This window comes from Ursus arctos, unplaced genomic scaffold (assembly GCF_023065955.2).
Source record: "Ursus arctos isolate Adak ecotype North America unplaced genomic scaffold, UrsArc2.0 scaffold_24, whole genome shotgun sequence".
Taxonomy (NCBI): Eukaryota; Metazoa; Chordata; class Mammalia; order Carnivora; family Ursidae; genus Ursus; species Ursus arctos.
Genome location: NW_026622919.1, coordinates 20,011,005 through 20,032,802, shown reverse-complemented (window position 1 = coordinate 20,032,802; position 21,798 = coordinate 20,011,005). Strand labels below are relative to the sequence as shown.

The 21,798-nt window shown below is 53.1% G+C and overlaps 2 protein-coding genes across 2 annotated transcripts; both read right to left on the bottom strand.

Annotated features, from left to right (window-relative positions):
* Nucleotides 1-1,963: 1,963 nt before the first annotated feature.
* KRT9 (keratin 9) lies at nucleotides 1,964-8,306 on the bottom strand. The gene is made up of 9 exons (XM_048212598.1): nucleotides 7,949-8,306; nucleotides 7,629-7,873; nucleotides 5,750-5,832; nucleotides 5,475-5,631; nucleotides 5,042-5,203; nucleotides 4,235-4,360; nucleotides 3,886-4,109; nucleotides 2,834-3,504; nucleotides 1,964-1,983 (listed from the first exon to the last, which is right to left on the bottom strand). The coding sequence occupies exons 1-9, from the start codon at nucleotides 8,304-8,306 to the stop codon at nucleotides 1,964-1,966; spliced, it is 2,046 nt and encodes a 681-aa protein (XP_048068555.1).
* An 8,998-nt stretch (nucleotides 8,307-17,304) lies between these two features.
* Nucleotides 17,305-21,595, bottom strand: LOC113265450 (keratin, type I cytoskeletal 14). The gene is made up of 8 exons (XM_026512855.4): nucleotides 20,974-21,595; nucleotides 19,749-19,831; nucleotides 19,051-19,207; nucleotides 18,737-18,898; nucleotides 18,527-18,652; nucleotides 18,215-18,435; nucleotides 18,069-18,115; nucleotides 17,305-17,555 (listed from the first exon to the last, which is right to left on the bottom strand). Exons 1-8 carry the CDS (start codon nucleotides 21,514-21,516, stop codon nucleotides 17,458-17,460), a joined length of 1,437 nt encoding a protein of 478 aa, XP_026368640.3. The 5' UTR covers nucleotides 21,517-21,595; the 3' UTR covers nucleotides 17,305-17,457.
* Between the last annotated feature and the right edge of the window lie 203 nt (nucleotides 21,596-21,798).

Here is a 21,798-nt window from a genome sequence, read left to right as displayed (position 1 = left end):
TTCTTGCCACATGCACTTTTCATCTTCAAGCCAGCAGTGGCGTATCAAAATCTTGTGCTTCAAATCTTGGACTTCCTCTTCTATGATCAGCCAGAGAAAACTCTTCCCTTTTATTTTTTTTTTTTTATTTTTTTTAAAGATTTTATTTATTTATGTGACAGAGAGACAGCCAGCGAGAGAGGGATACACAGCAGGGGGAGTGGGAGAGGAAGAAGCAGGCTCATAGCGGAGGAGCCCGATGTGGGACTCGATCCCAGTACGCCGGGATCACGCCCTGAGCCGAAGGCAGACGCTTTAACGACTGCGCTACCCAGGCGCCCAACTCTTCCCTTTTAAAAAGCTTATCTGATTATGTCCGGCCCACCAGATAATCTCCCTATCTTAAGGTCAACACATTAGAGACCTTAATTACTTCTCCAAAATCCCTTCACAGTAGTACCTAGATTGGTGTTTGATTGAATAACTGGGGTCATCTTGGAATCCTTCCCACTGCAAGGTCTATGCTTCCTCTCTTGGATCTAAGCAGGCCCACGACTACAGCAGAAGGGACACTGCATGACTTCCAATCTAGATAGTAAAGCAAAACAGCTTCTTCCTGGCTACTCAGAAGCTGCCCTGCTGGAGGGACCACACTGAAACTCTCCATACAGAGCTGCTGAAGAGCCCCTGCAGGGCCAGCCCCCACATCTGAGTCTTTCCAGCCCAGGGGCCAGACATATAAGCCAGATTTCAAATGACTCCAGCCCCGAGCCTGTGAGCCACAGTGACAACAAGTGGAGAAGAGGTGAGCTGTCCCCACCAGGCCTCCAAACCAACATTGTTCTTTTAAGCCTGCAAGATTTAGGAAGGTTTGATAACCAGCTGTAATATCTGGAACATAGACTGAGGGGTCATCTGTCCCTAGTCAGGACAAGGAGTTTTGTATCAGGCCCAATCAGAATCCTTGGAGAATTTTGTTGGCTGCTGTCTTGTGAAATATTCCTTACTGTGTCTTGGAGCACTTTCCTTGAGCTATATTTTTAAACACCTGTGAAATCTTCCAAAGCAAAACCATATTGTTTTTGTCCTGTCTCCCTCTGTACCTAACACATGACCTGCAAATAGACTATGGCAGACTATTTGCACACATTGGCCTCAGTTATGGCCCTCCCTATATCCATGTCCTTGCCATGTGACTTTGTAGCTCCCACCATCAAGAAGAGTCTATTTCCCCTGCTCTTGAATCTGGCCAAGGTTGGGACTTGCTTTGGACAGTAAGATGCAGCCAAAGTGATTACTCTGAGCCTAAGCCTCAAGAGGCCTTGCGTCTTCTACTCACTCTCTTGGGACACTTGCTTGAGCTAGCCAACTGGAGGATGAGAGTCATGTGCTTCATTCACCCCCAGCACCCTCAAACAACATGTAGCCAAACCCCAGAGGCAGAGCCACTAGCCAACTTTGCAGCTGACCATAGATGCATGAAGGAAAATAGAACTGCCAGTCTAAACCGCCAACTGCAAAATCATGAGCTAAATAAATGGTTGTCATTTGAATTCACTAAATTGTGGGTTGCTTTGTTACAAGCAAAAGTCAACTGATAGAAAACCTAACCAACACTTTACAAGTGGATTCAATTGGTTCTCTCTTGACCTCCTTTCTGTCCCTTCTTAATCCCAAAGAACAAATGGGTCAAAGTCCAAGTTTTATTTGCAGTAGGAAAGCTTTATTAGGAGCTTGAGATCAGGCAGGGAGGGGGGTCAGCCCCAGACCAGACAGTGGAAGAGAGGTCTCCCCAACCCTCCCAAGGGAGGGAGCCAATGGGCAGCTAGAGGCATACATGCCCACTCAGCCCAGTCCCAAATGAGCTCTGGGGCTCATTGCCAGCTATTCCTGATGCCAGAAGACAACAAGCAGACTTCTTCAGGGGGCTGCCTGTCTGGAGGACACTCAGCTGGGGCCAGGGCCAGGAAAGTTTACAGGAGCTCTAGTATTGATTCTGGTAGCCTGTGGAGAGATGGAAGAGAGGTAAGAGTGACAGGGAGACAAGGACTTGAAGAAAGATGGGCACACTGGGAGCAAGGAGACTGGATCTCAAAGAGCTGGAAGGACCTTGGGGTCCCAGTGGCCCCCATCTAATTCCTAAAGCACTCCTGAAGCAGCCCCAACAGATACTCTTCCGTTTCTTTTCTTTCTTTTTTTTTTTTTATTTATTTGACAGAGAGAGAGAGCACAGCAGGGGGAGATGCAAAGGGAGAGGGAGAAGCCGGTTTCCTCCTTCTACATTTAGATTATTATGTTCAGTATATGCCCCTTTAGATGGCTACACCATTTAACTGACTTGTATGAGCCAACCACTGACTACAACACCTGAACGTCTTCTCTAACTGAACTGTTGCTGATCCAGGTCTCCCCATCCTCATGATGATTAAAAGCACTTGCTGTGGAGAACCACAGAGCTGAGTCCCTCATTTATTAGTTGTATGACCTTGAATAAGCTACATATCTTCTCTGAGCCTCATTTTCCTTATCTCTAAAATGGGTATAACAATACCCACTTCATAGGGTGTGGTGGGAAATATATAAGATAATGCACAATTTCCAACCCATCTCCTATGCTATTGAGACTCAGGACATTTGTAGATTTGGTCCTAGCCTCACCCAAAGCTCTGTCAAAATTAATGATAATTCAGAAACAAGGGCAAGTGTATGACACCTCACTAGAGACCTCCCTAAAATCTAGTTCTTTTCAGAATATGCATTCCCCAGAAAACTCAAAGATACTAAAAAAGGGGTGGTACCTTGACAGCTTAACACCTGTGCCTCCCTGACCCCACAAGCTAGAGTTGTCCCTTACCCTGTTTATCATCACATTCACCAGATTTGGAGGAAGAGGACTGGGACTGAGATGATCTTCCACTTCCTCCTTTGGATCCACTTCCTTCTTCATAGCCACCACCACTTCCTCCTCCATGGCTGCCTCCACTTCCTCCTCCATGGCTGCCTCCACTTCCTCCTCCAAAGCTGCTGCCTCCACCATAGCTGCCTCCACTTCCTCCTCCAGAGCTACTGCCTCCACCATAGCTGCTTCCACTTCCTCCCCTGCCTCCACTTCCTCCTCCAGAACTACTTCCTCCACCATAGCTGCCACCACTTCCTCCTCCATGGCTGCCTCCACTTCCTCCTCCAGAGCTACTGCCTCCACCATAGCTGCTTCCACTTCCTCCCCTGCCTCCACTTCCTCCTCCAGAACTACTTCCTCCTAAGTAGCTGCCTCCACTTCCTCCTCCAGAACTACTTCCTCCACCATAGCTGCCACCACTTCCTCCTCCAGAACTACTTCCTCCACCATAGCTGCCACCACTTCCTCCTCCGTGGCTGCCTCCACTTCCTCCTCCAGAACTACTTCCTCCACCATAGCTGCCACCACTTCCTCCCCAGGATCCTCTTCCATGACTGCCTCCACTTCCACCTTGATATCTATTTCTGCCACCTCCAAAGTGACTTCGTCCAGATTCATGAGATTCACTGAGAAGGAAAGATAACACAGAGAGAAAAATTAGTGACCCCATATGCATACTCAAGGGTAGACCTGGACAGAGTCAAGACCCAAATGTGAGTCTTGCTAAGGTTTCCTTTTGCAAGGCAGAGGACAGCCTGGGCTGACACCACAGCTTGAAGGGAGAGCTTCCCTCTCTCTGGAGCAAGGACTAGTCCCTTTTCTCATCATCACCAACCTCCTTTGCCAAAGCCCAAATGCCTAGAGGTTCCCCTACAAGATGAAGAAGTCCTCAACCCATCAGACCCTTGTGTACAGGAACTTCCCTAGCTGCCTCTATCCAGAGGGACAGATGTAGTGTCAGGAGCTTAGAAATTCCTAGGGATTCCACAGAGTCCTGGGGAACCTACAAGTCCTCCTGGCCACCCTCAAGGAGGCTGCGGTAGGTCTTAATTTCCTGCTCCAGCCGTGTCTTGATGTTGAGCAGAAGGCTGTATTCCTGATTCTGGCATTCAATCTCTTCCCGGATCTCAGTGATCTGGCCCTCCAGGTTACTGATCTGCTCCTGTAACTGCTGCAGCTGGCCACAGTAGCGGTTCTTGGTGTCTTCCAAGGACTTCTCCAGGGCCGATTTCTAGGAGGCAGGAGGAGGCTATAAGAGGGATGCTACTTCATAGTTCCTCCCCTTCCCGCTCCTAGGGATCATGCCAAGCCTTCAGTGCCTCACCCTGGCAGAGGGTCTAGAGCAGAACTACCAACCTTGCTGAGCTGAGACTGCAGTTCAATCTCCATCTCCTGGATGCTGTGCCGGAGCTGGGTCACCTCCTTGTGGTTGGACTCCATCTCCCGGCCACTACTCATCACTTCGTGCTCCATCTGGCTCATCTGAAAACCCAAAAGCTCAATGAGAACCAGGCTGGACCAGAGACTGCTATGGGCAAGGTTCTGCCGCACTCATCGGGACCTTTGTCTCCAGGCCCAAGAGTGAGCCAAAAACAAAGACACGTCATCCTGAGTTCTGGATTCTGCTAGCCAGCCAGGGTAATCCAATTCTCTCAAATTAACATTCCCTCTCAGCAAGACTTCAAGACTCTTCACACTTGTCCCCAGACCACCTTTCTAACCTTATTTCAAACTGACTCCCAAACCCACACCATGCTCCCATGTGCCAGGGTCTATGCTAGGCACTGGAGGCTCAAGGAGGAAGGGAGTCATCAGAGAGCTCAGTGTGGCATGAGAGGCACACCATGTACCTCTACTAGATTCTGACGGCACATAGCTTTACATGAGTTGTTCCTGCTCTGCCTTGTTCACATATGTAATAAACTGTGAGCTTCTTGAGGGCAGCAGTCTCATTTGTCTCATCTCTGAGACATCAGGACTTCACATAAAACCTGGTACTGACAAGCTACACAATAATTTTGTTTATGGTTTAATAAATGAAGTTGGATAGATGGCAGCTGGACGAAGAGATGGAGGGATGGGAGAATAGAGAGATGGGGTGGAGGAGTGGAGGGATCCATGGAAGACAGAGAGAAGGTTGAATGGGCAGCCCACTCTGCTCACCTGAGTCTCATATTGCTCTTCAATGTCCCTACGGTTCTTAGCACTGATCCGCTCATACTCCTCACGCATGTCATTGAGGATCTTGGTGAGATCTTTGCCAGGAGCAGCGTTTATCTCCACACTGACATCTCCAGAGTTCTGCCCAGTAAACTGGTTCATCTCCTGCCAGGAACAAAGGAGATGTGAGGTCAAGGGCTGGGATCCTCTCCACCAACTTTTAGCCCTCCCCCTCTCCCTCCCCAGAGGGACAAAAAGGAGGCACAGTTGTGAAGGCAAAGCCCAACCACCACCATAGGCACTGCAAAGGAGGCACTGGGAGTGTCCTCAAAAGTCAGGGAGACGGTGTCTCCCAAGCAGTGCCCCACAGCTGTCCCTTCACTGTGTCTGCACTTCTGTTCCTCCCTCTCCTCAATAAGCCACAGATGGCCAGGACCTCCTCATGATTCTTCTTGAGGGCAATCAGTTCCTCCTGCAAAGACTCATACTGCATCTCCAGGTCAGACTTTTGCATCGTCAGATCATCCAGCACCTTCCGCAGGCCATTGATGTCAGCATCCACTCCTTGTCTCAGGCTGTTCTCCATCTCATACCTGCAGACCAGCCAAAGGTAGGGAATGAGCAAGAGGGCACCAGTCCCTATAGGGACCTTCAGAGTACTAGGGATGGAGAAAGACTGATGACAGCAGAAGGATTGGGAGCAGAACTCACTTCATCCTGAAGTCATCCAATGTCATGCGAGTGTTGTCAAGATCCAGGAGAGTCTTATTGCTGCTCACTGTGATGTTCACAATCTGAAAAAAAAAAAAAAAGAGGAGATGGCGTGGAACTCATGCTCCCCTGCTATGACTCACTGCTGGGAGAGCCAGAAGCCAGGCAAACACATAAGAGATGAGGACCCCATCCAGGAAGATGCTTAAGAGGTAGGAGGAGCTTCCAACAGCTGCTACAAGGCACAGACCCTTCACAGGCTTCAGCAAGGATGTTCAGTGTGGCATTCATTCATTCATTCATTCATTCATTCATTCAACAAATACTTGAAGATGTCCTACCAAAGACACTGTGGAGTGTAGAGATCAATGAGATATTGCTCCTCGAGGAGACTGCAGTTAACTACTTCATCCAAAGTTATCATAGAAGAGCTCAAGGAAAGGAGAGATGACATATGGTTATAGGAGATCAAGAAAAACTTCAGGGAGGAGGTGACAACTGAATTGGTCCCTGAAGGATAGCTAAGGTTGCACATGGATAAATAGATGAAAGAGGTTTGGTGTAGAAGAAACAGAATATCTAGAGGCTCTTTATCAGAAGTTGTAGGAACTTCCCCTTGTAAGGCAAGGGGAAGAAAGTAGCTAGACTGTGAGCTCCTCAAGACAGAGACCAAGTCTAGGTACATCACAATGTCTGCCAAGAGCAACAATGAGGGTAGTCATTCACTAAATTGAGTGAATGAATGAATAAATGGATAGACAGACATGTGGATGGATAGATGAGTGGATGGATAGATGGATGGATGGTGGGAGGATAGGTAGATGGGCGAGCGTGTGGGGGAATGGAAAAGTGGATAGATTACTTCAATACCCAGAGTTCTAGATCCTGTTCATCACATAAACAACTAGCATGTGTACCTGGAAAGATCAAGACAGGCCTCTATAGGAGCCCAGGAGAAGTAGGAAGGAAGAGATACAGCTTCTAATTTTCCAAACTAGAAAACTCTAAATTCCTAGGGAGTGAGAGGAGAAAGAGGCACAGATTTTCTCTTCTCTTGAGCCATATGATCTACCTGTTTGGGGAAATGGCACTGTTACCTCTTTGTCATATGATTACAGAAGTTTCAAACCAACAGGGACCTAAGAGCTGGTCTGCCCATCCTCTGCATTAAATGCATAGGAGAACAGGTGCAGAGAGGGCATCAAGTTTCCCAAGATCACACAGTGAACTGATGGCAGACCCAAGACTGCATCACTGGCTCTCAGGGGAGTGCCCCCATCTCTATGCTCCCTCCACACTGCCTCTTCATTCCCAGCCTGGGGCCAGGCCAAGAGGAGAGCCCCACATCTAGCCCCAGGCTCACCCATGTTAATCTAAGCCTCTTCTTGGCTCTGCTCAGACTCTGAAAGTTAGGAACATGGTGATGAAAGCCCAGAGCATAGGCCAAAGTCCCAGCCCTGGTGCCATCAAGAACCAAACACAGTTGGCTTCTTTTTTTTTTTTTAATATTTTATTTATTTATTTGACAGAGAAAGACAGCCAATGAGAAAGGGAATACAAGCAGGGGGAGTGGGAGAGGAAGAAGCAGGCTCCCAGCGGAGCAGGGAGCCCGGTGCGGGGCTCGATCCCAGGACCCTGGGATCACTTCTGAGCCGAAGGCAGACACTTAAGGACTGAGCCACCCAGGCGCCCCCACAGTTGGCTTCTGATGAAAGTATGTTTCTAAAAAATGGATTCCCTGACTATTACCTAAGCTGGGAGTCTAGCATCTGACCTTTTTGGAAGATAAGCATGTGTGTGTATGTGTGTGTGAGTGTGAGTGTGAGAGAGAGAAACGACAGAGAGACCAGGAGAAAGGGAGCAGAGTTTCCCCACTTACCTGGTTCTTGAGGTCTTCAATAGTGTCATAGTAGGGGGAGTAATCCCTGTGGAAGACCCTGGGCCCCTGCTTGTCATACCATTCACGGATCTTATTCTCCAGTTCCTTGTTGGCATTCTCCAGGGACTGCACTTTATCCAAGTAGGAGGCCAGCCGGGAATTGAGGCCCTGCATGGTCGTCTTCTCATCGGCACCCAGAATACCACCAGCACCACTATCAAAGCCACTGCCGAATCCCCCAAAGCCTCCACCAGAACCACCCCCAAAGCTTCCAGAGCCCCCAAAGCCTCCTCCAGATCCACCCCAAAAGCCCCCAGAGCCTCCAAAGCCTCCTCCAGATCCACCCCAAAAGCCCCCAGGGCCCCCAAAGCCTCCTCCAGATCCACCCCCAAAGCATCCTCCAGAACCACCACCAAAGCCCCTAGAACGTCCACCAAAGCTACCAGCACTAAAACCACCCCCAGATCCTCCACCGTAGCTGGAACCAAAACTGCCACCACCTCCCCTTCCACAGGCCCCAGAGCTCCCCGCTCCATAGCTACTGGAAGAGCTGAATCGGCCCCCTTCTCCACCAGCCCCTGAGCAGCTCCTGCGGCTGAATGAGGACATCATGCTGCCCCCAGCGCCCCCAGAGCTGTTGCGGCTCCACGGGGAGGACATGGACTGTCTGCAACTCATGGCTGGCCCTGCTGCAGCTATGGGATAGGAAGCAGTCGTCAGAGTGCTGCTAGCTCCCAAGTGCAGGGTGCAGAGCCATCCCCGAGCCTTCCTACTTATACCCCCAGCTGAAGGTGGCACACCTAGGTGTGCCCTCTGTCTGCACCAGCCTCCCCCCACGGACCGGAAGGAGGTCTGAGTTCGGGAGGCGGCAGAGCTGCCCCGGGCTCAGCGTCCTTTGGTGACTGCCCGGAGGCAGCCCAGCCTCTCTCCATTGTGTGGGGTAATTTGGTGATATTAGGCTGTCAGGGGCACCATAAATCAGCCCTGCTCCCAAGGGGGTGACCTAGATCTTGGAGTTGGGTCTCTGGCCAGCCCGACAGCAGGTCTGAGACTTAGCCCCTCTAGGATAGAAACTCCCAGGAGTAGACTCACCTCCCTCATGGATGATTCTCACTCTCTGCACCCCTCCCTGATCCCAGCTTGTGCCCACTGTGGGGAAGCTGGGACTGGGGTACCAAGGAGTTACATAGAGGAGGGGGAGTCACAGCCCCTGCCCACAGAGAGCTGCCAGTGAGGGCGAGAAGCCCAGCCCCTGCCTTCCCAGAGCCCCAGTCTGATGGCGAGCCCAGTCCTTGCTCTCAGAGCCCCAGTCTGATGGAGGAGAAAAGTGGCATGGCAGAGAGGCCGAGACGGGGACAAAGCAACATGTCCGCTAGTGCTCGGAAATGGCAAGCAGGGCTCACACAGAGGACGCGGGAGAAAGACTGAATGAATAAAGTGGCGCTGGTATCAGCTGGCTGAGCTTTGAGCAGGAAGGCAAGGGGCTCGACTGTCCTGGTCCTTCAGCAGGGCCCAGCAGTGGGTATGGAATTGACCTTGGTTGACTGCCTAGCCCGTATGGAGCCCTGGGAGGGATACGGAGATGTGTGGCTTTTCCAGCCTTCCTGGAATTTGCGAGCTCCCTGCTCCAGGCAAAAAGTCAGAAGCATGTTCTGGTGAGCAAGGCCAGAGACAGGGGTAAGGAAGGTGGGGGGCTCTCGTGCCAGACTACCTGAGTCAACCCTAGCTCCCCACTCACTAGCGTGTGACTTGGGCAAGTTAGGTAAGCACTGGGTGCCTCTGTTCCCTCCTCTGTAAAAGGATGATGTTGATGGTGTGTGTGTCTCCTAGGATGTGACGCATGAGAAGTGCTCGAGAAACTGTGTGACTGCCTCTGATCATTGAACCCCAGCAGGCTCTCTGGACTCTGCTTTCAGCTGTATCTTTGCCGTCAGCTCCTGGCTGCTCTCCCCGCCTCTCTCAGTCCTGACTCCTCCCCCATGCAGCAGCCGGAGTGGTCTTTCCAAACCCGGGTGTGACCATATCACTCCAGTCGCTTCCCTTCACCTCCAAAATAAGGTCCACCTTCCTGGCACTCAAGGCCCACACCGATCTTTCCATTCCAGCCCCATCTGCCATCATTGCCCAGACCCCCTAACCAAATCCTGCCATGCTCCCAAATGCCCTTCAAACCTCAGATAATGCTCAGAGCTTCCAGTTTGCTCCAATTCAAATATGCCTGCATCTTTTCTACCCAGAGACTCCTACTCATCTTTGGCGACCCAGGTCTGTGCCCCCTCCTCCATGAAGCCCTCTTGCATCCTCTCCCTCTGACTTTGCACTTGGCTCCGTTGTTCATCTTGTACTTGCCCCAGTGCCCAGCACCATGTCTTGTCCAAGTAAGATCCCAGCACATATGGAATAAAGGAAGGATAACCAGTCATTCCAGGTAGAAGATGCTAAGAGCTAAAGGTGAGAAGAGAGGTGCCAGGTGGTCAGCAACAGCTTCTGGAAAAGGCAATGACCTCTGGGCTGTAGCAACAGGATGCTCGGGCTTCATAAAGGACCAGTGTTTCTTGAGATGCTTTTAGGCAACGCACAGAAACTCTGTGAAATAATGTTGAGTCACTTGGTAAGAAAAACATTCCTTTTTCTATTTTTCAATCTTCCAATCAGTCAAGGAGCAAATCTCAGGTGGACCCTACAGCCTCTTCAACACCTCCCTCGTTGCAATCGCTGCTTCACAAACCAAAGCTGGCCTTGGGCTCGGAACCTATAGAAGCAACAGCATCTGGTTAGAAGTGAAGTATTTATTTATATCATTGCCTTCTATTTCCGGCAAGCGATTCTGATTTTTGGTTTTTGGTAGTAATAGAGTAGTATAGGATTTCTTTCATAAATGTGTATTTGTTGAAATGACAGGTAGGCTGATATACCGAAATGCAGTAACTATTTAAATGGGTAGTACAAAATATTAAATATTACATAACAAATTAAAAGGGTAGTACAAAAAAATCTTGAAGGCATTTTGTGAATGCCTAACACCCGGGACACTTACACCACGGCTGGTGGCGAGCGCGTTGTTTGTAAACCTTTCCCAGGCTCCTGCCAAGCTCTGCTGGTGAGCCCGGCACCTGCCTGCGATGTGATTGGAGCCCTGGGAAGGCCACAGCCTTCTTTACCTGATCCCCATGTGATGCTGCCACCCCAGGATGTACACCCCAGGTCTCAGATGCATGAGCCGGAGAGAGGAGGGGTGGGCAGAGCTGGGGTGAGCAGGGGAGGCCAGAGCCAGCAGAGCGGCACCCCTGGGACCCTGCCTGTGCATTCTCTGCGAATGCCCTCATGCTGGGGGGGGGGGGCGCTCCTAAACACCCAGGCCTGACTCTGTTGGGGGAGTCAAGACCGACCTGCCTGACCAGAGGCTCCCAGCTAGTGTACCACTACCCAGCTGGCCTCTGTGAGAAAGCCCCTTTCCGGCCCTGGTCCAGAGCCCTCCAACCCCTGCCCTCAGCCCCGTCCTCAACTCCCACCTCTCCCCGCCCCTCCCCCAGGCTGGCCGGAACCCACAGGCACTCAGAGCAGCAGGGGACACCCCTCAGAATTCCATTGCAGCTACTGGGGGAAGGCTGGGCTGCCAGTGGGAACACCCAACTCCCAGGGGGGTGGCGAGGTGAGGACTTAACAGTTCGTGTGCTCCGTGTCGACTGTCACATCTGGCTCTCGCCTGAATTTTGGACTCATTTGGCCAATTTTCTACCTGAATTGAGGGAACCCTGGTCCCTGCCAGCCCCGCTCCCTTCCCTGAGTGCTAAGGGGTCCAGGCCTTTCTCCCACATCTGGGCTGTCCCCACACATCTGCTCCAGGACTTGCTACCCTCTCCTGACTCTCTGTCTCTCTGCTCGCTCCCTCTGGCACTCCACACTGGTGCCCAGGGAAGCAGTGGAGTGGAGAGAGAAGGGGCTGCCTCCCAGCTCCACCTTCCCTGCCCTGGGCCTTGGCCTCAGTCTCCTCATGAGAAGCCCATTCATACGCGGCTGTCAGGGGCCCTAAAGACAGCACGTGCACCATGCCTCGTCTGGAGGGGTCTCTGGATGAATGCCCAATGACTTCGCATGGGCAGCCCTGCTCCCCACATCTGCCAGTCCCCTCCACATCTGGCCCTACTTCCAACACCAAGAGAAGCTCGCTGGGCTCACAGTCCTATGGCCGGTAAACGAGGCCCTCCTCCCGTAGTCCTGGGCACCCTCCCTTCTCTCCCCAAGTTCTCCGTCTGGCACAGGGATCCAGACTGCAGAAGATGGGTTCAGGATGGGGAGGCTCACAGAGGCCTGGCCTGGGTGAGCGATTTTCCTCTGGCTCACCTTCCTACCCTCTCAGGGCTCAGGGGCTGCCCTCTGAGTCCCACCCGGACCACCTCCCGTAGGAAACCTCCAGAGCGCGAGTGAGAAACGGTGCACCCTCAGGTCAGGGCACCCTGGCACCTGGGACCCAGGGCGGATCTGCACTGCCTTTGCAGCCCCACGCACAAGGCTGCAGCCAGCACCCACGGCGCCCGCACCCACAGTGCAGGCCCTGCCCGCAGAGGGGGAGGAGTGGGACACAAGGAGCTGCTCGGACTCAGGCGAACGGAGGAGCAGAGAGGAAACCAGATTCCACCTGCAAGGTGCCCCCAGAGGGCAGGGGGTAAGGGGACTGGGGGGTGAGGGGACAAGGACAGCCTTCCTGGGGCCACAGGAGCCCTGCTACTTGCCTGCAACCAGCCGCTCACACCCGCACTTGCTGTGTCACGGAGCCCCAGGTGGGGCCCAGGGAGCGCCCTGAGTCATCGTGCGTGGCTGTTCTGGGAGGCAGGCGTGGGCCCGCCGGCCAGCACCTCCATCACCCATCTAGGCAGGACCGGCCGCTGGCTCAGGGTCAGGCGCCTTCACCTGCTCGCCAACGCTTCTTTCCTCACATCTTAGGCGCCAGCCGCCACCCCACGTAGCCAGACCCCGTGACACCAGGGGCCCTGGGCAAGGGTGCGAGGACATACCTGGCAAAGAGATTCAGAGCACCAGCTTTTGGAGCCAGACAGGTCTGAGTCCAAAGCCAAGTTCTCCCACGCGTTGGGGGAAAGTTGCTCCCCTCGCTGAATCTCCATTTCCTCACTCTAAGTTGGGATTCACCTTCTCTTGAGTATTTACTGTATTCCAGGCATTGTCCCGAATGCTGGGGATAAAGCGGTGAGCAAGCCGGACATTAGTCCCTACCGTCTTTGACCGTTACGGGATAAAGCAGACCCTCAAGAATCAATGTATAATTCAAAACTGGGTGAGTGCTGTTGGTGGGAAAATGGGGAGCACATAATGAAGCTGTGGCCCCATCTGGGTCTCCCTGAGAAAGAGACACTTCAGTGAAAGGTGAGTAGGAGTGAGCATCCCCAGGAAGGCATAGACAGCATGTGCAAATGTCCTGAGGTGGGAAGGAGCAACGTGACTGCAAAGACAGAAGACCAGTGTGACTACAGGGTTGATGGTGAGGCTTAAAAGTGCAAATATAAAGCTACTTATGTGGGCCCAGCACCTAGTGAGACATTTTCCTGTCCATGGCATTGTGCCTGCGCCTTAACTTCCCCTGGAACCCTGTGGACAACTTGGGTCCTCAGCCCTCTCTCTTGTTATCAGTGTACCCCTCTGGTCTGTTGAGCCCCTAGTAAGATCGAGGACCTGTGCTCCGTGGGGGCCAGGGAGGAGGGCACACAAAGGTTAGAGGACCATGATTTCTTCCATCAAGGAACCTCCAGGGCTTCAAGCAAGACCCCCATTGTTTTGCCTGCCCTGTTGAATTTAATCCTCACAATTGTTTAATGAGGTAAACACTAATTTTTAGATCATTTTACGGGTGACTAAATTGAGCCCCAGAGAGGCTATCTTGGCCACAGTCACAGAGCCAAACAAACAGAAGGTAGAACAGGGCTTGTCCTGCAGTGAGTGGGAGCTGAGTTGGGCACAAGGCTCAGGGCTCCCTCTTTCCACCCCCAGCCTCACACACACCTTCTGGGGCCCTCTCTGCCTCCCTCCTCAGTCTGCCTCTCCTTGTTTCAGTCTGTCTCAATGTACCCCCATGTTCCTCCACACATGAAAGAGCAAATTTCAATAAATATGTGTGAGTGAATGAATGAATGAATGAATGATCCTCACTGCCTAGTTCTAGCCCACGGCCTTCACTCTTGTCTCCCTGTGACTCTGTCTGTTCCTGACCCTCTCTCTGTCTTTCTCTGTCTCTGACTCTGTCTCTCTGTCTATATGCATTTGTTTCTATCTCTGTGTCTCTTTTTACCCTTTCTCCCACGCCAAGATGCCCCGAAGTTCATAAGGGGACCTCAAAGGAAAAAGCTTCCTTTCCCAGGCCTGGGCCTACAGCTGATGGTGCCACACAGAAAAGCCCCAGCAGGAAAGTGCTGGCCCAGCAAAGGGCAAAGGGGGAGCTGCTGGTGTGTGTCCTGTCTGCCGGAGGCCAGGCCCTTGCCTGGAAGTCCCTAGCATCCCCTTGTCCCCTCTGTAGCAGCATCCAAGCTCAATGAGGTGGGCCAGGCCGGGACATCAGGACCTTCAGCCTCCTGGGCCTCAGGCGTCCTTGGGGCTGCCCCCTCTGACACTAGCCTTTGGGACTAGATGGCTGCATTACCCAAACCAGGTCATCTGCGGCCTTGGGGAAGAGCCTTTCACCAGACCAGGTAACCACAGGGCGATAAGGCACTTGGGCCCATTAATCCCTGGACACAGCTGAGCTCCTCTCACAATAAAAAGGGCCCCCAAAACTAAAGAGGACCCAGTATTACAAGGTGGCCCATCCGTAAGACAAGAACGTCGGAGTCAGCTAGGAAAAAATTCGTACTGGTCCCGTGGGGCTCTCAGCCTCCTCCAACCCGGGAGAGAACACAACAGGAAGGAAGCACAAGCCTGGTCAACCGGAGGCCTGAGCACCTGGTCCACTTCAGTCTGTATGACCTAGAGGAGGCCGCTATTCCCTAAGCTGAAGGCGTTGGAGGAGCCATCTCCCACACTCTTCCAGCACTGCCCTTCTGCACTCTGAGAGGGCGGGGAGAGAGGCTCACTCCTACCAAAGGGCAGCAGAATGGGAGCCAGAGAGGCCACGTGACCTGCCCTAGGCCTCGGAGAGGCAATTCCTCCTGCCTCCACTAGACTGTGCTGTGGAGTCACTTTCCTGGTTTCCTATCATTCAGATCTGGGGTGGCAGTGGGGGAGGCAGTCTTGCCATCCTCAGAGTGTCCGGCCCTGGTCTTTAGGTGGGTTCTTGTGGTGGCAGGCCTTGTGAACAAGAGCACTGGTCAGCAGCAGGACCCAAAGTGTTGACTCCAGTCTTCCTGGTAGAGTATGGTGGTAGGGAACCCCAGAGAGGGGTGGTCTCCATGTGAGATTCTGGTAGGACAGCCCTGCCTGCTCTCTTCCTCTGGGGCCCAGACAGGGTGGAAGCCCCTCAAGGCCCACTGTTTGAGTTCCTTCCCTCCCACTACCAAACCTGCTTTCCGCCAGGTGGCCTCCAGCCACCATCTTTACCATTAAGCAAGCCCACTCCCCCTATATTCCCTCCAAACAGTAATGGCAGCCAGTCAAGAGGAGGGAAGCTCACCACACCACACTCAAGTCTTAAAAAATCTCACATTCTATATTCCTCTAAAGCAGATCTCTTTGGGGGGGTGGAAACTTTAATCTGCCACCACCTCCAAAGCAGAATCTGAGGATTCTTACACAGTCTGGAACATTCTAGGCTTCAGTCCTCATGGGTGACAGCTGATAGGTTTGGCTCTTTTCCCAGGTCGATATGGCCTCCCAAATGTGAGCCACTCCCCAGATTCCAGCCACGAGTATGTTCATTGCCCAGCTGGGAACCCTAGTCCCTACGGTCCAGCATCCCTAGGGATATCATTTGGGTCCTATCACTCATAGGGCCACAAAATCATCCCTTCCCAGTATCCAAGGAAACTCCTTCAAACGCCCTCCTCCCTGAGTTGTCCCCTCCTACCTCCAAAACTAATCACTCATCTCCAGAACGGAGCACCCTCCCCCAAATATCACCCCAGATAAACCCTTCTTAATACCAAAACTCAGGTAAAAAAACACAAGTTTCAGGAGTTTCAGGAACACAAAGCAGGCCTCTCTTCCCTGGAGTGAAGAGGAGGTGAAGAGAAACCAACATCACTTCATTCCAATTCCTAATAACTCACCCTCTTACTCTACCATTTATAGAGCACAAACTATGTACCAGCCACAATGCTAAACTCTTTGCATGAGATCATTCAATCTACCACTGGCCTTATGCGGTAAGGGTTTTCATTCCCTATTTTGTAAAAGAGGATCTTTTCCAAATTCTTCCAGGCTAGTCAGTGTGGGAGCCAGGACTCCAACCCAGGGTGTCTAATTCCAAAGCCTAGGCTTTTGGATCCCTTGCTCTCCAGAACTAAGTCTTTCTTTAACCCCAGCCCCCTCCTTGGTTCCGCCTAGAAGTTTCATTCACACAACCCAATGAATGAGCTCTTGCAACTGACACAGTGACTAGTCAACTCTTTCCTAGCTTGGGGCCATGAGCCCTACCCACCTCAGGAATCTTCACTATGCACTCAGGTGAGATCCTTCCCTTCCTCCTCCTTTTCCAGCCCCCTATAGAAAGAAAAAGACACTTTCCACCAGAGAAGTCTCCTACAACCTGATTCTTAATGTACATTCACTTCCTGGATTCCCATATTAACTCCAAGAAGCTGAGTTCACCATACTTACTAGATAAGTGGGGAAACTGAGACTCTCCAAGATCACAGAGCTAATACAGAACAGAGCCAGGGTTAGAATCCAGTCAATCCATTCCCAAAGCCCCTAAAACTGCCCTCATCATAGATGGAGAATCACCACACAGGAGAGGTAGTTCCCCCAGTATTGCTCACAGTCGTGCCCTGAGCCCGCACAGTGCCAGGCCCTGCACTAGTGGACTTTGCGCATTCTTCCAGAAAATTCTCACAAAAAGCCCATGAGGTAGGTAGTGTCATTGTGCCCACTTTACAGACGTGAAAACTGAGGTTTGGAGATGATAATCAACCTGTGCTATGTCAACTGAGAGCAGGCAGGTTCAGCCCCAGCTCTAGAGGCAAGAGCAGGTGGGATGGAGGGAGACAACTTCTCGGTAAAGCATGAGTGCTTGCTGGGTTTGTGGACCTTCCACTGATGAGCTTTAGGGGACCCATGAACCTCATGAGTTATGTGCAAATGTGTGTGTGCTTATTGGGCTGGGGGAAGAGAGAAGATCTATAGCTTTCAATATATTCTCAAAAAAAACCCTGATGACAAAATTGTTTAAAAAAAACTTTAACCTGCCACAGTGCCCAGCACACAAAAGGCACTCAATAATATTGGCAAATGAATAAACAAACTAATGAATAAGTGAGTCAACGAATGAGTGTGTGAGTGAATGAATGTTCCTCCATGCCCTAGGAGACACCACAAATGACCTAGGACACACTTGATCTGTATCTTTCGAGATGGTGAAAGCGATCCCAGGACCTGAGCCCAGTCCGCCCCCAGGTCCTTTCCCCCAATCCCAGAGGCCACAGCCAGGTGCTAAGACAAGTTCCAAAGAGATCCTTCCCCCGGCTTTCTCCCCACCTCCACTCCTGACAATGACCAGGCAGAGGCGGGAGTTGTGCAACTCAAATAATGAAGCTTTATTGTTTGCCAGGAGGGGGCAAGGGTGAGGCAGGACTCAAGTGTGAAGTGCTTGGGGGGCAAGAGAAGGGATCCCGCAGTAAGATCTTGTCCACGTGGGGGGCCTCCTAGGCCTGAGCAATGCCGAGCAGCCTCAGTTCTTGGTACGAAGAACCTGCTCGTGGGTGGACACCACCTTGCCATCGTGCACATCCATGACCTTGGTGCGGATCTGGCGACTGGTTGAGGTCACTGGGGAAGAGGGGACAGAAGCTATTACCGGCAGTGGAGAAATCAGGAGTGGGGAGACCAGGGAGTTGAGGGACTTAAATGAACGCTCTCCCTGCTGCCCTCTGTCCTGATTATCACTTTGCTCATGGCTCTTATCGCAGCACTGATACCATCAACACATTTTTTTTCAAACTAGAGCTCCCTAAGATCAGGAGCAGAGTCTGTGTCCTCAGAGTGGAGGCCCTGAAGAACTCAGACAGGACTGGTCCCAGCATGTGGGGGCCCTGTCCTTGGTGCTGACCACCAGAACCGTGGGGTCCGCCACAGACACTAGGTGACACAAGTAAAAAGTAGAGGCCACTAGCTACTGACTCTAAGGAAGATTTAGAAAATGGCTTCTTCTACCCAAGGAGGTTTATAAGGGACCCTGGGTGAGAAAACTCTAGCTCAACCCCTCAAAAAGCCAACTTCCTAGACCTGCTGGGAGACCGTAAGTGGTGATGAGTCCAGGCTTGGGGAGGAGGAAGGTCTTACCGTCTCTGGAGGACTGAGAGCCAGAGGAGAACTGGGAGGAGGAGAGGCTATGAAGACAGAAAAGGGCAAGATCGTTAGACACATGGAGTAGAGCAGGTGAATAGTGAGGGAGGGAGCAGGACTAGGATGGAGGGCTGGGCACTCACTGGGCGTCCTCGCCCTCCAGCAGGCGGCGGTAGGTGGCGATCTCCTGCTCCAGCCGCGTCTTCACGTCCAGCAGGATCTTGTACTCCTGATTCTGCTGCTCCATCTCGCAGCGCAGCTGGGCCAGCTGCTCCTCCACGTTGCCGATCAGGTCCTGGATCTGGGCCAGCTGCATGCAGTAGCGGCCTTTGGTCTCCTCCAGGCTGTTCTCCAGGGATGCTTTCTGTGAGGGAGGGAAAGATCAGGGATCAATGAGGGTAGTCACTCCCTCCCTCCTAGTCCTGATTCCAATCCATGCCTGGGAGCCCCCCTACCATGCTGAGCTGGGACTGCAGCTCGATCTCCAGGTTCTGCACAGTGCGCCGGAGCTCGGAGATCTCGCTCTTGCCGCTCTGCACCAGTTCGCTGTTGGTGGCCACCTCGCGGTTCAGCTCCTCTGTCTGCAGAAAAGAAAAAAATCATTCACACTAGAAGTTCCTGGAAGGCGGGTCTCCTGGGTCCCTTCCACCCAGGATAACACCCACCTTGCTGAAGAACCAGTCTTCGGCATCCTTGCGGTTCTTCTCCGCCATCTTCTCGTACTGGTCGCGCATCTCGTTCAGGATGCGGCTCAGGTCCACGCCGGGGGCGGCGTCCATCTCCACGTTGACATCTCCACCCACCTGGCCTCTCAGAGCGTTCATCTCCTGCACGACCAAAGCACAGTTCATGGTCAGGAGCCGCACTATGGCAGCCAGTTGGGGTTCCCCAGTCAGAGGCGTTCCTGGCCTGAGCATTGCCCTCCCCCATCTCAATTCCATCACTTCCCTCCCAGCTCATCTTCTAAGCTGGCCCTCACCTCCTCGTGGTTCTTCCTCAGGTAGGCCAGCTCCTCCTTGAGGCTCTCGATCTGCATCTCCAAGTCGGCTCTGGCCAGGGTCAGCTCGTCCAGCACCCGGCGCAGCCCGTTGGTGTCGGCCTCCACGCTCATGCGCAGGTTCAGCTCTGTCTCGTACCTGGAATGACCCGAGACGAAAGGAATGAGACACCCATCCTGGCCACACGGAAGGCTTTGTTCTCAGCCCCCTGCAGCTTCTTCCCATAGCGGGCACCCTGTGGGTGGTTTAGGGAGTCAGTCTTGAAAATGGCATGGCTGGACACAGCGCCCATTGATGGCTCAGCTCTGAACATTCCTGGGGCCAGGGAATAAGGCAGTTCATCATGCTGTAGAATTCAGTTCTGGCCTCACAACCAATAGCATGCAGGCCTCCAAACTGACTGCCTCCTGCACTTCAAGGACAGGTGGGAAAATAGGGAACACCTCTCCCTAAAGCAATGGCACCCAAACCTGGCTGTGGATCAGAATCACTCAGGTAGCCTATTAAAAAATAACTGAATCAGAACTCCAAGGGTGGGGCCCAAGCATCTTGTATTTTTACAAGCACCCCAAGGGGTTCTCACGTGGCCATCCTGGCAACTCGTCAGCTCTGGTTAGGGAACACGAAAATGCCCCACCCTGGGGAGATGGGACATCCAGAGCCACCACTGCAAACTCACTTGGTCCGGAAGTCATCAGCAGCCAGGCGGGCATTGTCAATCTGCAGGAGGACGTTAGCATTGTCCACAGTGGCCGTGAGGATCTGCAAGTGGAGGGGACACAGGGGGTTGGTCAAACGGACATCACCAGCCAGATTTCACTGCAGCCTGCGTACATCAGGCCTTTGCTTTCCTGCTCTCACCTGAGTCTCCCCTTCTCCCGAAAGCCTTTGCCACAGCAGCCTAAAGAATTAGCCCCTGTAGTCCAGCTTTGACACAGGACTTTGATGACTCCTGGTCAGAAGAATGGATAGAAACAGCCCTGGCCTTGGAACCAAAAGCCCTTGAGTGCTGGTTCCTGGTTCTACCATGGATGGGTTGCAGGGACTCCCTACCTACAGAGCAGAGGAGTGACCTAAGGCTCTCCAGACTCCCTTCCTGGTCTGAATTCTCCTCTTTCTGCCTCAGCCAGCCCTGCCAGTCTTCAATATTCCTTTTCCAGCCTGCAAGAGCATGGGCCCTCAGGTGGGGCTTTCCCAAAAGAGGAGACCCAGCTAGCACAAGGGATGAGAAAAGAAGAGGCAGAAGAACAAGAACAAAGATTGAACCCCGGATTGTCTGGAGTTCCCTCCCTCATCCTCTAATTTACCTAATCTGCACAAGGCATCAGAACCAGACACCAAGAAGCAGGATCAGTGGGGAGGGCTTCCAGGGTGAGGTTGTAGCAGGGGGTAGAGGTGAGGCTGGAGTCAGGTGACACAAGTCCCCCAGGCTCCCTCCTGTGCAGGGCACATAAGGTGGGTCACCACTGATTGTCTCTGTGGAGTTTCTGTGCCCCCTCCCTGGCTGTGGGGAGGGGCCAGTGCCAGGGCTCATGGGCGGCAGCCGCCACAGCCCAGACTAATGAGCTAATGAGTGGTTTGGGTGTCTAGCCCGGTCCCGTTACAGCCTCGCTCCGCCCCTGCACTGGGCAACAGGTAGCTGCATCCTGTGCTAGCAAGTGGGCGCAAGGGTTCTAGCCTCAGTGTAGGGATCCCCTATCTCACATGGCCTGGGGTCTGGAGCCCAGAAGGACATGAGCTGGGCTGGGGACACTGACCAGCTCTGCCGGAGGTGTTTGGAGCCAGAAGACGGGGATCTGGGGTTGGAGTCTGCCCTGTCGGATCTAAAGATGCCGACGGCCTGAGGCATCTACTGCTCCAGAGGGAGGTGAGGGCATGGCAAGTCCTGCGCCCAATCCACGCACCTTGTTCCTCAGGTCCTCGATGGTCTTGAAGTAGGGGCTGTAGTCCTTGGTCTCGGCGGGCCGCTGCCTCTGGTACCAGTCCCGGATCTTCACCTCCAGGTCGGTGTTGGCCTCCTCCAGGGCACGCACCTTGTCCAGGTAGGAGGCCAGGCGGTCGTTGAGGTTTTGCATGGTCACCTTTTCGCTGCCCACCAGGAGCCCATCCCCACCACCGAAGCCACCACCAAAGCCAGCACCGAAGCCAGCACCAAGGCCACCACCAAAGCCAGCGCCAAGGCCACCACCGTATCCTCCCCCAAACCCGCTCCCCAGGCCCCCACCGAAGCTGCTGCTGCTGCTGAAGCCACCGCCGTAGCCGCCCCCCAGGCCGCAGGCCCCCCCGGAGGAGTAGCGGGAGGTGGAGACCGACAGGCCTCCGTAGGCGCTGGGGGCCCGGCAGGACCCTCCGGCCAGGACAGAGGACACGCGGCTGGAGCCACCACCGATGCCACAGGAGCCCTTCATGGAGCCGGAGGAGGTGAACTGGCGGCTGCAGGTGGTCATGGTGCCAAGGACGGAAGTGAGTGAGCGAGCGAGCGAGCGAGTCGGCAGAGAGGAGAGAAAGGTGCTCAGGTAAGTTGGAATAGGATGTGGGTGCTTTATACTCCTGAGTAGGGGGCGGGACTGGCATTTTCCATTCCCCTTGGCTTTCATCACCCACAGGCCAGTGCCAACTCCCAGTCAAAGCCCTCCCCTCCCCCGCCCCATCACGTCTGTCATATTTTACTGGAAACTCATTGTTTAGGGTGTTTTTGGTTTCTTGTCCCGCCAGGCGTGATTCACATA